Genomic DNA, 18,179 nt, shown 5'->3' on the forward strand with positions numbered 1-18,179 from the left:
AAAGACATCAGGGATTCGAATGGCAGCGTGCATGATGATCTTGGAGAGCACAAAGACACAAGGGCAGGTCCACTGAGGTATGAAGGTGCCAATATAAACAAATGTGGCGTAAACTGGCCAGTGACAAGATAAAAGGACTTCTACCATTTCAAGGACAGATGATTACCACACAGTCTGAGTTTTATGTGATAACCTCAATTTCCTAATATGCTGCTGGATATTTACTGTAAAAGAACAATTTGACACAAAAAGCACATCATCATCATCCTGTGTTTTTATTCAAGGATTTAAAAAGACGTTTTAACTGTTGGACTTTGGACTGATAGCAGCTCATCTGCTCAGCTCAGATGTTTGTGTAATGCAGATGACTGGATGTAGGCTCCATGTGTGATGTTGGTGTATGTGGGTGGGATTTGTGACCCTCGGCTGTTAAGAGGGATTTCATGAGGCAGCCTCTTGTCTTGTTATGATAAAGAGGGATTTTTTTTTTCTTCTTGTGTTTAGTTCGCGTGGGGTTGACATGGACAGTTTAATTAATAACCACCATCCATTTCTCCCTGACCTCAACTAGTCACACATGTTTTCACTGGAATCCAGAGACAAGCGATCTAATGCTCCACAGCGGCTACTGATGGATCTGTAGAATCACACTGTGGATAATCAGAAGCAACGAAAGAAAAGGAAAAACTGGTACCAAGCAGGGATTGAGTATTAACCGACTGGAATAAGGTAAGAACTGCAAGATTGAGGATTTATGTATTTCATGTTCACGAACCTGTGACTTCTTCCTACGAGCCACTGGCGAGCCTCTGAATCAGACAGGTGGAGAGGTGCATGCTTGGCTGTTGTGTGGGCTGTAAATGTGGACTGGAGGTTTTTTACCGTATCCTCGTGGGCTGCTTTTTTCCTCTCAGGGGAAATTACACTGCATTGATTAAAAAATAAATTTGCCAAGTGAGGTCGACACAAGTAATGTTTCAGTAGAGGACCTTGTATAACTTTGAAAACATGTCTGTTATTCATGAAATATAAGCACATCTACAGCTCAGCTTTTCTAATAATATTAAATGAGTTGTATGTACAAACGGAGAATTGAGAAGATCACATTATGTTACGAAAAATTACCTTAAAAAGACGACCCTGTCTAGAGATACAAGCCATCAAGTGGGCCCTACAGACGTAATGTGTACTTGATATGGAATGGGATAAGTCATACAGTACATTTACTGCTTAGTCAGAGCATAGAATGTAACGTCTCCTGTCTTGGCGTGTTCTCCGGGAGGCCGCTTCGGTCTGACTTCCATCCCCCACCTCTCCGCAGGCAGCTACCAGGCAGATCCCCCCCGTGTGGGTGAGGAGACCTGTCTGGTGTGTTGATGTGGAGACACCTGGGCTGATGTGTAATTACTCTGTGGAAGAGGTTTCAGAGGATCTTGCAGAGCTACAAGAGTGCTCATTAGATTTTTTTTTCTTTTTACCATGTTCCACAAATCACACATTTCTGTTCTTGTTACAGAAGCGAACAGAGGGCTACCACGGTTCTGCTGCACGGTGCAAATCTGTGTTTTTTTTCCTGTGCTGGTGCCCGACGACCCTCCTGAATGAATGAGTGGGTGGGTCCCGACATCAATGTGGTGGGGCCGCTGCAAATCCCACCCAGCGATGAGTTCTCCATCTCAGAGAGCGCCCACTTGTTTGGTAAGTCTACGAGGCCGAAAGTAGCTCATATAAAGAGCTACATGCAAATATTGGCATGCAAATATATGGTCATGCTGTAGGTTTAATGGGAACACACTACTACTAACACACAGCTAAGGCTTGTGTGAATAGTGATACTGACATTTTGACCACATTATGATTCTAGATCGAAAGGCATCACCAGAAATATTACAGTTCTTCAACAAACTTCCACAGAAACCATCCAATAGCTATTAAGATATTTCTCTCAAAACCACAAGCACCAACATCATGGTGCTGCGAGAGGAGACGTGCCATGATCATCACCACCATTACTTGGGTACGCCCACTGGAAACCAGTTACTGTCATAATGATCCAGTCTAATTAAAAGGAATGGGTTGGAAAAAAAATAAGAGAAACACCTGCCTACCACACAAGCATGCTCCTGATGATGTAAAGTTAAATCAACAGTTTCACATTAGAAATCTTTGGTATGAGACTGAACTTTAGAAGGCTATGGTTGATTATTACAACGACCAATCAGCTACCAGATGCAACAGGCTGATGATCCAAGATTCGCCATCAACCGACCAGAAGCAGGTGTAACAATATGTGCTGCAGTTGAGAGGGAAAGCAGAGCGGTGAAATACAAAGCTATATTAACTGTTCCTAAGAGGTACTAAACGATTAGAAAGCAGGTAGATAACAGTTGCATCCATAAACTCTTTATTGTGCACATGTTCCTCATACTAATTGCATAGACAAACAAGTTTCTCGGTAATCTCTGGCTCACAAATCCAGGCACAGCGCACAGTAGCAGTCCGCCGGTACCATCGCCCCAATCGGAAAATGACTTTAAACATTAGTCTGCTACTTGTAATTATGTAAAGACATGCGATTTTTGTGGTTAATGAGTAGCCGCGGCAACCTTTGCTCCCCTTGGGATTTCTCAAGCAAGCGCCAAACCGGCTTTGTTCTTCAGCAGCTGTTCTCACGTCTTCAGATGACGAGTTAGACATTAGCATAAATAAATGGAGGACGATTTCTTATTAGTCGGGCAACACGAAAGGACTGACCCACAGAACAGAGGTGCACTGGGGAGATCAGAGAGTAGAGTCTCTGACAAGTGTGTCTGGTCACACTGAGATGAGCATGGTCCAGAACAAGTCTTCAAGAGGTCAGTAATACATAAAGTTTACAGATATTCAACTAGTAGTAAGAGTAACTGCTTGTTTTAATGCTAATCTTTCAGTTCAGTCGAGGGATCATTCTTTTAAATTCTCTCCTCATCGCCCCCAGGACGTTTTTAAAGGAAACGTCATGTCATGAATTTTAGCAGCTCGGAAATCAGTAAAGCTGAAACAACGTTATAGGATCACACGAATAAACTTGTATCAGTTTCAAAATTGCCAACTTGTTTGGAGTGGAGTTACATGTCATTCTAAAAGACACAGTGTGCCCTGTGCAAGCCATCCGTTAATCATTCATGGGTTTATAGTATGTGTTGTGTGTGTTGCCGACTACTGCTGAGCCCGTCTCTTCTCTCACGAGCCCTTCAAATCAAACTAATAAAGTTTTTTATCACAGTTCAGGTTTCAAGGATAAATGTGTTGAATGTTGATCAGGTTTTAAACTAAAAATTGATAAAAATATAATGACTTTACTTGATTTAATATCTGACTGACTTATTTTCTATTTAGCAGCATCAACTCTTATTATAGTAAAATAATAATATTAAGGCAACGTTATACTATTACACACTTACACACTATTACAAAATATGGGGAACCAAAAAACTGGGGAACCGATGTGAAAGTGGTCACCAATAGGGACGTTCCCATTGATAATCATCACCACTTGCATTTCCTCTCAGCACTCTGTGTTTTGCTTGTACAGTCGGCAACTTTAATGTTTTTCTGCTCAGTTCCCTCATGTTCTATAGAAGTGAGCCTCTGTCTTCAGCTCAGACTCTCTGATAAATACATTCTTAGCTAAATATTTTCAATCTCTCTGATCCAAAAATAAATGTGACTTGATTTTGTACCATTGTTTTTTTTTTTAATCAAAAATAATATGAAAATACAGGCAGATTCATTTACACAAAATATGAAAAACTAACCCACCCTGTCCCCAGCATTCAGGCCACCAACACTGGGATATAACTATATACTGTTTATATCACTGATTAGATTAGAAGTTGATAACTCTAAATCTACAATGTCTGCATACGGGAAAGGAGAGGGAGTTACGAGGATTCCCACTGACCTCCCTCCCTTCCTGGCTGGTGCAGTCCAGGTTTTATGATGGTGAATCATGTACATGTTGCTGAGAGTGAAAGTCCATTCATGACCTTGAAAATGTCAGTTTAACATTTACTCAAGGTCCATTTACAACTTTTTTCCAAAGCTTTCTCAACACATCAAATTTGCAGACACATAAAATCCAAATTTATGCCATGTGATAACAACTCGCTTACCTCAACCTGCCAATGAGGAGACTGACATTTATTTAAAAGCTCTGAAGAAACAGTGGTTTATTGCCTTTTATCTTGTTCAAACTTATTTTATTTATCCTCCTCCTCTTCTTGTCTCAGATATTCTGGCAGATCACGGCAGTTCTCTCCTGCAGGATCCCGACGTCTTACCCTTCACCGTCTACCCCAGCATGCAGTACCCGTCCATGGAGCCAACCATGCCTCCAGCACCATACTACTCCAGTCAGAACTACTACCCCCAGTACAACGGAGACGAGTGGTACTCAAACACAGGGATATATGAACTGAGGAAGGGAGCCCTGGAGGTCAGCTACGATGCTGAGATGGAGGACACGTCTGCTGTGGTGTCCACCGTGTGCAAGAGGACCCGGCACATGTCGCAAGCTGGAAGGGTCAAAGGGGAGGAGCTGTGTGTTGTGTGTGGGGACAAGGCCTCTGGATACCACTATAACGCTCTCACCTGTGAGGGCTGTAAAGGTGAGATTGGAAATCAAAATAGACACACATTGTGTAGCAAGCCTTTAAGAAGTCACATTGAATCCCTTTGTGTGTGTGTGTGTGTGTGTGTGTGTGTGTGTGTGTGTGTGTGTGTGTGTGTGTGTGTGTGTGTGTGTGTGTGTGTGTGTGTGTGTGTGTGTGTGTGTGGCAGTCGAAGATAAAAGTTAACCACTTTTCAGGGATATGATTATTTTCACTATTGGTCAGATATTTTCCCTTAATAACAGCAATAAATACCTGCCCTAATTTTTCAAAAGACAGGAAAAATAACCACTCAAACCCACCATAACCTTTCAAGCTGCTATTAATTCAATCAAGACTTGTCAAGCATTTAATTAACCAACTAATAAATTCGGCTGCAAAGAGGAACACAGTTGTGCACAAGAAAGAAATATGTCCTTTATAAAGTCATACAGAGTATTTTAGTTCTGTTTTAGATGTTTTATCTGAGCCAGGCAGCGTTTGCACTGTTTAAAGTAAATGTCCCGTCCCAGTCGAGGCAGTTTACATATGAGCAGGATGACATTTGGCCGACATTCCAAAATTAAGTTAATGTGTGTAGCTGTTGACTTTTAGGGGCCAACCATGACAGGGCGGCTCGTATCTACAGTCCAAACAGAAGCTGCTGGTGAAGAGGAATATGTGGACAACATGAATATTCTCTGTGGCTGCAAAAATAAATACATGTCTGATTAAATCATATTTAGCTGTTACTGCTGCTGTTCACACTGACATATTGCTGCTGATTCCATGTTCAGCTACGGGCCGGGAACATGCAGCAAGTCCTCGCAGTTAAACAAACCATGCAGGCGTGTTCCAAGTTAACAGATGACACTGTAAATGAGGAAATATCTCACTTAGAACTTATACTTTACAAGCATGTAAATGTTTTCCACTTGGTGACAGTAAGGTTGTGGCCTTCAGCGGCTCCTCCCCGTGTTTTATGACACTGTGAAATGTGCCGTGATTCCTGCCAACTGCAGGGTGAATGGATATGAGTGTAATTCCACACGGTGAGGTTGGACAATGCCTGGAGGGCAGCAGGGCCTGTCCTGGCGTTTGACGGAGAATGGGCTCAGGTCTACCTGGTACCGCTGCCAGATTGGGTTCCCTCTCAGCTTTCTGCTGCACAATGCAGGAGCAACCTGAGCTCAGTTACTCTAATGCATGACATTGTGCTTAATGCTGGATGTCAGAATGTCTAATGACTGTTCCAACGTTATTGTGTGTGTGTGTGTGTTTGTGTGTGTGTGTGTGTGCGTGTGGGTTCAAGGGATTCTCTGTGTGACATAATTAGAACAGTGTGTGACCTGTGAAACTGTAGTTTTATTTATTGATGATTAGATTCATTACTTTTGAATAATTATGGTCTTAAGAAAAAAGGCAGAATCTGCAATGTGGTGGAAGAACCTTTGTTTTGAAAAGCATCATTATCACACCAATTAAAAAATATACGCCATTGTATTGCATATGTATGAATTAATTATCTGGGGAATATTCTCAAAGTATCAAGATATTAAAATCAATGATGCAGAATGTATATATATTCAATTATTTAAGGATGATGATTATTAATATGATTGAATAGACTGCTAGGGGATTGAACCACTGACCTTCTGGTTGATGGATGACACGCTCTACCTCCTTAGCCAAAGGCAACCATTATTATAGCATTAATATATGAGCAGCATTTTACTATTGTAGCTGGTGGAGCTACTTTTTAATACTGTATCTACTGATGGATGGTGTAGACGAATCTATGATAATTAAAAAAAGAAAGTAACTAATTTGGACGAGTTTAGTTTTTTTCAAAGATACATTTCTTTGTCTTTCCCGTGCACAGGATTCTTCAGACGGAGCATAACGAAGAAAGCGGTGTATAAATGCAAGAATGGAGGAAACTGTGAGATGGACATGTACATGCGCAGGAAATGTCAGGAGTGCCGGCTCAGAAAGTGCAGAGAGATGGGGATGCTGGCTGAGTGTGAGTATCCCTGCTCGACCGGAGCCTCTGGTGCTGATCAGGTTCTGAACATTCACGTTGATTATCCTGATGACATGTTTCTATTGACTGTCATGCATCAATTCAAACTGATTTTTAGCGTTCACACAAACACCTTCTCTTCAGTTGGTGACCCCTCATTTTCCACTCTGACATGGGCGGTTTAATTTTTACTGAGTATTGAATATCACATAAAAGACAATGGAGAGGTCCTGGTTTTGTTGCAGTTACAGGAATAGCAGCAGCAGACAGACACCTTATGCTTCGTTAAAAAAAAAACTGACAATAAAATAAATTTACTACAGAATTATTTTTGGTCTCAAAGGTTTCAAGTATGAAGCGTACCACACATTTCTGTGAAAAATGTGCTTTCTCTGGACTCTTCAGGGGATTATTAGTTGTTGGGTCCATTACGAGCCGTCAGTTGAAAAGAGCAGGAGGATAGACTGGACTCCTGTTGCTCATAAATAGTGAAGGGAAGCCGTGATGAATATTGCAGGGTGGCAGCCTTTCACGACTCCACCTGCAGGCTCAACAAATTAGACCTTTTAAGTCACAGTGTGAAAAGACAGATGATGATTTACTGGAGACGTCGATGTTTTATCTCTTTTCATTTCTTTCCTCTCTCTGAATCAAGTCTTCTGTAAAAAGGGGACTATCTTTCTCATTTTGATTGACCTAACAACAGAGAAATGGAGATGTGAAGGGACTGCATTTCTTATTATTAGACGTTATGGGATGACGGACTTGAGATGCCCAAAAAGGTTGTGAGGCCAATGTGACCTTTGACCTTTCCCCACCCAAATCTTATCAGTTGTCGTTTATAGCTGTAAGACACAACTGTTGAATGAAGAGCTGAGATCTCTTCAACACACCTAATGAAGCCCTCATCCCTGCTGGCAGGTCTGCTGACAGAGATCCAGTGTAAATCTAAACGGCTTCGGAAGAACACCAAGGCATCGCCGGGACAGTCCACTGGAGACGAGACGGAGGGGTTGGACAACACAGACAGCAAGCAGGTCACCTCAACCACCAAACTGACAAAGGTCATCACAAATACACAGTTTTTGAAACACACATTGTGATGGAAAAGTGTGCATCCCATATGAATGACTTAATGTTTTCTCTTTTTTTAATTCAGGAAAAGGTTGAGATCACCAAAGCGCAGCGGGCACTCATGAAGGTCATCGTAGATGCTTATAACAGACACAAAATTCCTCAAGACGTGGCCAAAAAACTGGTACATTACCTTTAATATTGTTTCAAACTTCCAACTCTATTCTGATTATTGTCATTAATGATGTCCACAGATGAGCTGTTTACAGGTTGCACAAGAAAGTTGCACATTTGTACCATGGCCCTGAAGATAAATAAAACAAATAAAAAACCTCTGTACAAATCAGCGACAAGCATTTCTCCATTAAAAGTCAATGCTGTTGGGTTTTCTCATTTGCCGTTATCTGCCTGTCAGGGCCACCATACATGCAGTAGTACAGACATCAGACTACTGGTGTTCATCTGCTTAAGTTTGCTCTCTTACATGTTTAGGAGTGAATTGTTAACATCCTCATAGATAAGACCGAGAACACCAGCACCACACTAATGGTGTGAACTGTTTACTGCTGTGCTTCCCCCGCAGCTACAGGACCAGTACAGTGCCGAGGAGAACTTCCTCCTGTTGACAGAGATGGCAACGAGTCAAGTTCAAGTTCTGGTGGAGTTCACAAAAAATATTCCAGGTATTTCTGATCGTTTTCAGATCCTGTCGAATACAAATGGTTTTATGAATGTATCTCGATGTGGAGACCATTACACACTCTGGTAGTGTCCCTAAAAACACAAGTTGCCTCATTATTTCTTTCTCCTAACGTGTGGTATCGTGTCTCTTGCAGGGTTTTTGTCTCTGAATCACGAAGATCAGATCGCCCTGCTGAAGGGTTCGGCTGTGGAAGCCATGTTCCTGCGCTCAGCTCAGGTTTTCAGCCAGAAGATGCCCAACGGACACACAGAGGTTTTGGAAGAGAGGATACGCAAGAGTGGTGAGTCGGCGGATGTAGTGCGCCTGAAGATGTCTGTTTCTGTGATGCACCGGAGTTCTAACTTAGCACAGTGTGAACTAGAATAGAGCTCATACGACTGCCAAGGCCCAACAGTCCCTTTAAATCAAGCTGCACCAAATGACCCACACTCATAGATATCAGCTCGCTAAATATATCTGACGCTAAATGTTTCTTCTGGATAAATGAACTGTTCCTGAAAAATCTGTGAAAATGTTGATGGATCCGCAACAAAATGTCAATGGGCTCTTCCCTGACCCACACCACATCCATCCCCCGGGTTTCATGGTCATTGGCTAAAATCTAGTGACACCTGCACATCAAACTACAGGATATTAACTCCTGATTCACGGCCTTCAAGCCTCCTGGGCCTTTGCTCCACCACCAGGTTGCAGATGCATCATCCTGCCGGTCGTAGTTCCACCTGCAGTCGAGCTGCCAAGTCTGCTCGGATCCTCCCTGAATAATTGATCTGCCTGATCTGTATGATGCAGGTGGGAGACGTGTGCTGATCTGTTGATCTCCAGTGGGGTGTGGGTTACACGTGCACACACACCCGCACTGGGTATAGTTTCACTGCTTTTAGGTGTGTGTGTGTGTCTGTGTCTGTGTCTATGTGTGTGTCAGTGTGTGCAGGGAAGCTTACAGCTAATGTTGACCAAAGTGGCACTTGGTTGAATTCAATAAACCCTCATATTGGATGTTTCTGCTATGGAAAGTTATAGTTCTCATAAACGGCCATCTCTCTATTATAAGTCAAATCAAATAGTTGATTGAGTGGTGGTTTAAAAAAAATCATTGATATGTATACGAGGTGTCATTGTGTCAACCAGGCTGGACAGTTAGACAGGCAGCGGCAGTGATGGCAGGTGTGTGTGTGTGTGTGCGTGTGTGTGCTGGTCCCTCGGCACATGGCTGGCGTGTATAGTAGGGATGGGAGATATTCACACTAAAGGCCAGTCTGGGAGAATCAGGGAGCAGAGCTGTCTGAAGAGACCATTGTTTCCTATCAACACATCTAGAATGCCATTGTCCACTTCTCTCCCTCTGAGCCCCACTGGCATTTCTGAACGCTCGATGATGGGTCCGAGCAGACAGACCCCCCCACCCGCCCCAGTTGGTTCAAGAACTCAACGCAAACATTTATAATCAAATAGAGAGTGTTTTATTAAATCTTTATTCACTTTTGAACCACTGTAAGAGGAGAAGCTTATTTGATATGAGTGTTAACATTAACAGTACAATAACTGTTAGATGGAATTTGCTCTTGCTACAGTGACCTGTGCTCCCAGTTGCATTTATATGATTTCTTTGGTCTTTGGTCAGAGATGTGTTGTTTTTCAGTAAAATGACACCAGCACAATAATTGAGTTTATAGGTAGAGGTAGATCTGCTTCTGAACCTTTTGTGTAGAACATATTTTATTGTCTCGGCTGTGGATGATCATTCAGGATCTAGATGAGTAATGATGCAGATCAGAGAGGACTGTTGATTGACTGTACCGGCTCAAAGTGCAGAGGGTTGTGCAAGACAAACTCTTTACTCCACTTCCATTTCCCGCATCTCATTCTTTAGATTAACTCTTATCTCCATCAAGGTGAGTGTATTTTCACCCGTGTCCGTTTGTTACCTCTGCCAAGGAGGTTGCTTGTTGGTTTTTACGCAGGATTATAAGACAAAAATTGGAAAGATTATCACGAAACTTGGATGGAAGGATGTTTCTATTAAAATTTGGATCATGGTGCAGATCCAGGAAAAATGTATTTCTTTCCACAGTGGGAGATTGAGTGTTTTATGACCTTTTCACCATTTTACCACAGAATAATTCATGGATCTTGATGAGTTTATTAACATTAGTTCAATTTAGTGCTGAGCGATGAAAGTAGATTTAAAACTCTATTGATTAACTTCATGAGACAGAATCTCATGTATCAGTTCAGTTTTCTGAGTGACTTGTAACCTTGTATACATCCTTACTTTAAAAGAAGGGTATTGTTACTGTGATACTGCTTATGAGTGAATTTTCATTTTTATGTGAACAATCCCTTTTAAGATAGCTCCTAATCCAAGGTCTGAACTCAGCTTTTGAGTTTTTAAAGCAGCCTGTTGTTCACAAAAGAATGCATATAAAGAATATCTGAATTTAGTTTTTTTGTCATTTTCTGCAGGTATATCAGAGGAATTCATGACACCCATGTTCAACTTTTACAAAAGCATCGGGGAGCTCCACATGATAGAGGAGGAACAGGCTCTCCTCACAGCCATCACCATCTTAACACCAGGTATCAACAACTCCTTAACTCAGACAGGTTGTGTCACTTTGTGAGCTGTTTAAATCATTATCTACCATCTTTGATCCCCTAAAAGACAAATGTGTACCACCACTCTTCCCGTCTCCAGATCGGCCCTTCGTGAAGGACCAGCAGGCTGTGGAGAGACTCCAGGAGCCCATGCTGGAGGTGCTGAGGAAGCTGTGCGTCCTGCAGCATCCGCAGGAGCCGCAGTACTTTGCTCGTCTCCTGGGTCGTCTGACGGAGCTGAGAACACTCAACCATTACCACGCCGAGATGCTCACATCGTGGAGGATGAACGACCACAAATTTACCCCCCTGCTCTGTGAGATATGGGACGTGCAGTAGGAAACGGAAAGAGAAAGATGCCCTGGAGGTGATGACATTTAGACTTGTGAGACAAACATCACCATTGAACTACATGATGTGGAATTAAGTCCCTGCAAAACTTGTGTTGCAGCACCTTGACATGTAGGGACTCTGTGAGTTCAGATTATAGCTCTACTCACACCATCATTATGTTTATTTACTCACACATGCAGAGGAACTTGAAATGATGGAGGTGTTTACAGCACAAAGAGGAAAGTATTCACAGGTTTGGCTGAAGGAGATTAAGATTTCTTACTGCTGTGTTAAACCCTCATGTTGAAGGCCCAGCGTAATTCGTCAGGCAAGTGCAAACACTGGAACTCATTCAAAGCGAAGGGGTGCTAATGTCAAGTGTAAGGTTTTTAGACGACATTCAGTTTGATATTAGCTTCGTTTATTTTATATTCGTAAAAAAAAAACTTCATACAACTTGCTTCATTTAAATGCTGTAAATATGCAAATGTTTTATGTTCTGCCTCAATAAATTTTAAGATGAAAAAAGTAAAAGATGAAGTTTGTTTTCATACATGTTTGTCCAAAGGGAGGAACCAGCTTTTTCAATGAGGAGAAGGTCTAGAGGTAAATCATATGGTACATGAGAAGAATTATGATATGATTGATATATGAAACTTGCTAAAACAGTAGTATCATAAATTTAAACAAATCTAAGGGTTTCTCTGATTAGATATGGACTCCCCCTGCATAACTTAGAACAGCAAACACACAGAATTTTTTTTAATGAATAATTTGTGTCCATATCTAATATTTCATTTCAGTGGGGTATCAAAAAAATTATAATAAACCCAATTTTACCTTTACATTTAATTGACCTTGTTCCGAGGGCAACATTTTTTTAAAGAAAACAATAAGGTTTTTAATCCATTAAAATGTAGGAATTTATTGATGCTAGCCTGAAATGCACAAAGCACAATTACAGATACAGTTTATCCACAAAATAAAAATTCCATATGAATCACAACTATCACCCACGACTCATGATGTATCTCAGTCTCATTTTTAACACTTTACAGTAAATACACTTTACATAATTTACATTATTGTCTTAATGTCACATAATAATCAAAATCAACCAGATTTTTATTATGTAATCAATAATTCATAATATATATCAACACCCATATTATATTTTCTTTCTGTGTTTTAAAGCTAATTGCACGTTAATGACATAAATAACCATCCTGCGGGTTATGTCCATGATTGTGTCATAGCACCATCTTGTGGAGTAATTTGGCAATTAATATTGCAGCTGGGATGGCATTATGTTCTATTGAAGGAAATAAAATACAAACAGAGTAGTAAATGCACTGACGCTACACTGACCACGGATTCAAGATTTAGAGTCAAGATTAGAAACAACCTACAGATTGTCTGCAAAAATTATTTTTTATATCCCTTTCTGCTGTTTTGACAAGAAGACATCTAGAGGTGAGTTCTGTCCTGGTTGGTCGGAGATGTGAGAAGTTCTGCTTCAGGATAAACCAGGAATCCAGAGAAGGTGGTGTAGCGCCCCTGGTTGCTGTAGACGGCGTAGCGCTCGTCCTGCTGACTGTACAGCCACACGCTGTCGCCCCGACGCAGAGACAGCAGCAGACTCTGACTCTGCATCTCCCGCCTCTTCGACGTGTCCTCGTCAAACACCATCGCCTGCACCTCGCCCTTCCCGGTCATCAGCTTCACGGACACGGCCTTACGGGGGTGTTTCCCCACAGTGAAGGCAAAGAAGTAAGCCCCCGGGTAGTGGCAGGTGAAAAGGCCTGAGGTTTTGTTGAAATGACCCCCGATGTTGACATACTCCACGTCAAAGGTCAGAGGTGGCTTGTCCTGCAGCCGGCTGCTCTGACCCATGAGTGTGGACGTCCGTGCCACAGAGAAGGCAGAGCGTGGCTGCTCGGACGCCTCGGGAGGGCACTGGGGGGGGGACGGGCCCGGTGGGGACAGGTAGTTGCTGATGTGGCTGGCTGTGGGGAGGTCAGGGTAGATGAGGTAACCAGAGAACGTGATGTAAGGCCCAGCGTTGCTGTACAAAGCATACTGAGGACTCTGCTGCAGAAGCAGCCACACTGTGTCCATCTCCTTCAAACCGATCATGACACTCTGACTCTGAACTTTCCTTCCTTTCTTGCGGTAGTCATCATACGCTATCGCCTGCACCTCCTCCCCGTTCTTCACCAGTATGACAGAAAGCATTTTCTTTGGAAACTTCCCCACTGAGAAGGAGAAGTAGTACGCCCCAGGGATGCGACAGCGGAAGCGACCAGTGTCTGAATTGAAATCCCCTCCGATGTTGACCAAGAGCCTGTTGAAGGTCACGGCCTTCTGCTTGCCTCCCACTACGCTGCTGGTTTGTGTGGCGGAGAAAGCAGAGCGCACACTGGTTGTTACTGGGGGAGCATGAAGGGGAGAAACTGGTCCAGAGAAGGTTAGCATGATGAAAACACATGCCAGGAGGCAGTGTGTGCTCCAATGAGCTAAAAGAAAGGAAACCAAGGAAATAACAGTTATAGATGACAGACACAAATCACTGTGAGGGAGTTAGAATATTATTTAAGTTTTTGGATGTTCCAAAATACATCTTGTCTGGGATGCCAGGACCACCAGAGGATTCACAAGATAAATCTGACAGGTCATCAGATGGATGGATTTGGAAACACTCTGATTCACTTTCTCATAAACACTTCATATCAGGTTTGTTTATTATTTGCTTTAAAAGAAGCGTGATAACAACATTTCCTGTTTTATCTGGCGTAATGTGCTTATTTCTTGGTGATAAAGTTCTAGTTGGTGGATTTTTTGTTACTGTTGCCTAATTTGAGATTAGTATTGATTTTCTCGTTCAACTCCCCACAAGAAAATGAAAAGATATATTTCTTTTGCTATAAAGTGGGGAAAAAAAACAACAATACATCAGGGAAAGTTATCTATTCTCTCTGGCCTCTCTATTGTCTTTGGTTATTTCTTATAAAACGCTATAGGCATCTTAAAATGCTTAAATGAAACCTGATCAACAATAAAGTAGTAGTCAGTCAGTCAGTCAATCAGTCAGTCAGTCAGTCAGTCAGTTAGTTAGTTAGTTAGTTAGTTAGTTAGTAAGTTGAACTGCTCACAGCTCAAAATATATCACAGTGCACAGTTTGACTTTGCTTCATATAAGATGTCATATACCAAAACTCTACGACAACCACTATTAAATAGGCCGAGTCTTTTATATCAGCCTGACCTCGACCCGTAGTGTCTCAGAGACAAATGTTCTGAGTTGATAGGGAAGTGTGTCTAAACCCTGTCAACACAGATGTTCACGCTGGAATCCGGCGCTCAGTGTGAGCAGCAGCCCCTGTAATGTGGCTGATTCTGCCTGTTCTCTCTGTGCACTGAGAGACGGGAGCAGATTAACAGCTGGTTCATCTGCTCCTGTGTGTGTTGAACAATGGAACATTTCTGGGGGGACGGCGAGGTGAGTTGGGGCAGGTTAGAGAGCCCCCCCCCCCGCAAAGTATAAATGGAGCATTACATTGAAGTGTGGATGAGTGTCTGCAAATCGTTTTGTGCTAATACGATATAATACTTTGATATAATAAAATTGTGGGTTTTGGATATTTTTTGGGGACTTCAATTGTTAACATTCCTGAAAATCTGGTATTTCATTAAACACATTCGGATTCAATTAGAAAATAGCTTTGTTTTAGACTGAGCTACTGAAGAAGCCATTAAAATACTCTGATGAAATGTGCCTACATGTGCAGAAATAGCTAATTTTTTTAATCAAGCATGGTCGGAGGAGCTTCCGTGGTCATGACTACACGAGCGGAAACGTTGCACCTGTGAAGGCAGCAAACATGAGTTGTAGTTACAGGCTCAGATTGGACACCTGCCTGTTTCCCCCTCTGCTGCCTGTTATACACACATTTTACTAAAAGACTAATGATAGACCCAGGGTCAGGAAATGAGTGAAATAGCAAAGGAAAAGTTTGTATCTCCTGTGAAACATACTGTGTTGTTACTGCAGCAGAATTGTGAAATGTTAATAAGCTGAGAATTGCTTATAATTCTAAAAAAACTTAACTATCTCCACTATGTCTGTAGACTTTTAGAATTGCTAAACTACTGCCGAGGCAAATCTAAAAGATCTGTACATATTCAATTCTATTTTTTATTTTCTACGTAACATTTGTGCTAAAGAAATGAACCCATTACAAAAATATGAAACCCACCTGTTGAGTGATGTAGGAGCAGGAACGACATCCTGGACTTCTTCTTCTTCTCGTTCGAAAATTTCAAATAAAGTTGTTCCAAGTTTGCTGCACTGCTGATGTCCACGTAACAGACCTGACACCCGAAGAGACAAAGCTTTTGTCCGTGCAGATGCGTCAGGGAGGAGCTCCACACTCTCTCCCATCTATAGCTGCCATTCCAACCTGCAAAAAACAAAGGGGGAAAGTAGCTGTGTCAGGCAGCTTTAAGAGTTGTGTCCAATCCACACTTTGTTTGGTTTGAAACAGGTGGACCAGCACAACACAACAGACTTAGATAAAACCAACACAACAAATGTACTGACAGGCAATTTAGACTCAGTTGAAAATGTATATTCACAGTAAAATCTCATGAAACTTTTCTTATCGTTTTCAAATTGTTCAATAATGAATGTGTTAAACGGTTGTAATCACTATTTTAATGTTGTAAATGTAACATTTTGTATGCAATCATTTTTTTCTTTGCGGTATACGTAGATGCAGTCATACACAAAATCTTAGGCAGTTCTGTGTGAAGTCTTTGTATAGCTGCAGTTGTACATGAAGTATTTGTAGATGCAATTGTACATAAAGTATTTATATAGATGCAATTGTACATAAAGTGTTTACATAGATGCAGTTTTACATGATGTGTTTATATAGATGGAGTTGTACATGTAGTCTTTGTAAAAAGAAAGCTGCATATGAAGTCTTTGTATAGATGCAGGTGTACATTATCTTTTTGAATAGATGCAGTGGTTCTTTATGTATTTATAAATTCTGTATATAAATTCTGTGTATAAATATGTTTTTATGCAGTAATACCTGTTGTCTGTGTATAGATGCGGTAGTATTTGCAGCAGTACATGGTTTGATTATATAGATGCAGTAGTACGTGATGTGTTTATAAACTTGCAGTAGTACTTGTTGTCTGTACATAGATGCAGTATTATGTGCAGTAGTACATGATGTCTGTACATAGATGCAGTATATCATCACCCTCTTGAGCGAATGGCCCAAGTCATTACTTCAGAAAACACCAACAAATTTACCAAATATTGAATATATGATATTTATTTATTATTTCAGTCAACAAGATTATGGAAAAATACAATGAACACAACCATCGCTCCACCCTCTTTGAGTTCTCGATGGTCTTTGATCACACAAAGGATCTGCTCCATCTAAAACAGTGTGTTGGCCTGGTACACGCTACTTCATCTCTTCTCATTGTCCTTTCCAGTGGATGAGGCCTGATCGGTGTCAGAATTGTCAAGTATATCTCCGACCAAAAAGGAGAAACATTTCAACCTTTTGACGTGGACAGTCACAAATTTAAAAAAAAAACAGTCATTGCCTTGTGGTCACTTGTATTAAGCCACAGATTCTTTCATTTTTAATGAATATAAATACTTTTTATATTCATTTAAAAATAAAAAGTAACTATTTGCCAGCTGTGGTGCAAATAGTTACTTAAAAATGATCTCTAACACGGACATCAAGGTAGAATAGATGTCTGACTATTGCATGTCTGCAATTACATTTAGAAAAAATAAATAACACAGAAAGAGACAAACATAAGGAAAACACACCCCAACTCATTGGTATGGCTTCAGTTATTTTTGGCGCTTGACTCAGGATTTTAAAACTGGAACGATGGAGACAGTAATGTTTGGCTAGGTTTAAAAAGAAACAGCACCCCAAGGTTCTGCAGTTGCATCTGGGGACTTAAAAATGTACAATTGTTTTTTTTTCTTTAGTTTTATTTTTTCTTTAGCTAAATGCTAACTTAATGGACTTAGCTATTTTGCTGAATAAAATGCTGAATAAAAAGACTATCTATACAATATTTATATCCTAGCCTATATTAAAGTAAACCTCATCACTTAGCAATGGGGACGAGCCCTGAATCATGGAAATAACTTCAGTTGCTAGGTAGATTTTCGTTCTTCTTGATGCAGCCGCCATCTTGAAAAACTTGTAAAAGTCAAACTCTTGACATGGGCCATTATTCTAAAGTGGTAGATTCAGATGATCTGTTAAACTGAGGATGTACCAACCAGCATCATGAGAAGAGGATTTAGGCAAAAAAATATTTTTTGTCAAAAAATGACTTTTATTTTAGGAAGCAGACGATATGATGTGTTTATACAGATGCCGTAGTACATGATGAATTTATATAGTTGCAGTAGTACATGGTGTGTTTACAAAGTTGCAGTAGTACATGTCTTTACATATATGCAGTAGTATATGATGTGTTTCTATAGTTGCAGTAGTACATGTTATCTGTACATAGATGCAGTATTATATTATGTGTTTATATAGATGCAATAGTGCATGGTGTATTTATATAGTTGCAGTAGTACATGATGTGTTTATAAAGTTGCAGTAGTATATTATGTGTTTATATAGATGCAGTAATACATGATGTGTTTTTATAGTTGCAGTAGTACATGTTATCTGTACATATATGCAGTGGTATATAGATGCAGTAGTACACGCAGCAGTACACGTATTGTGTGTTTGGCGCTGACAGTGTCTGC

The 18,179-nt window shown here is 40.9% G+C and overlaps 2 protein-coding genes across 2 annotated transcripts; one reads left to right on the top strand and one right to left on the bottom strand.

Annotated features, from left to right (window-relative positions):
- Positions 1-11,896, top strand: nr1h4 (nuclear receptor subfamily 1, group H, member 4). Its single transcript, XM_061076148.1, has 11 exons — positions 1-77; positions 572-729; positions 1,517-1,698; positions 4,272-4,649; positions 6,514-6,654; positions 7,576-7,718; positions 7,814-7,912; positions 8,312-8,411; positions 8,565-8,711; positions 10,898-11,011; positions 11,130-11,896. Exons 3-11 carry the CDS (start codon positions 1,602-1,604, stop codon positions 11,366-11,368), a joined length of 1,458 nt encoding a protein of 485 aa, XP_060932131.1. The 5' UTR covers positions 1-77; positions 572-729; positions 1,517-1,601; the 3' UTR covers positions 11,369-11,896.
- Positions 11,897-12,829: 933 nt separating this feature from the next.
- Positions 12,830-15,649, bottom strand: c1qtnf13 (C1q and TNF related 13). The gene is made up of 2 exons (XM_061077368.1): positions 15,619-15,649; positions 12,830-13,878 (listed from the first exon to the last, which is right to left on the bottom strand). Exons 1-2 carry the CDS (start codon positions 15,647-15,649, stop codon positions 12,830-12,832), a joined length of 1,080 nt encoding a protein of 359 aa, XP_060933351.1.
- Positions 15,650-18,179: the final 2,530 nt, after the last annotated feature.

This window comes from Limanda limanda, chromosome 8 (genome assembly GCF_963576545.1).
Source record: "Limanda limanda chromosome 8, fLimLim1.1, whole genome shotgun sequence".
Lineage (NCBI taxonomy): Eukaryota > Metazoa > Chordata > Actinopteri > Pleuronectiformes > Pleuronectidae > Limanda > Limanda limanda.

Bases quoted from the DNA above. Each gene is read 5' to 3' on its own strand.
- nr1h4 (XM_061076148.1), top strand. From the start codon at position 1,602: ATGAATGAGTGGGTGGGTCCCGACATCAATGTGGTGGGGCCGCTGCAA. The intron at 1,699-4,271 runs GTAAGTCTACGA...TTCTTGTCTCAG, and splicing joins AGAGAGCGCCCACTTGTTTG to ATATTCTGGCAGATCACGGC. The intron at 11,012-11,129 runs GTATCAACAACT...TCCCGTCTCCAG, and splicing joins CATCACCATCTTAACACCAG to ATCGGCCCTTCGTGAAGGAC.
- c1qtnf13 (XM_061077368.1), bottom strand. From the start codon at position 15,649: ATGTCGTTCCTGCTCCTACATCACTCAACAG. The intron at 13,879-15,618 runs GTGGGTTTCATA...CCTTTCTTTTAG, and splicing joins GCTCCTACATCACTCAACAG to CTCATTGGAGCACACACTGC.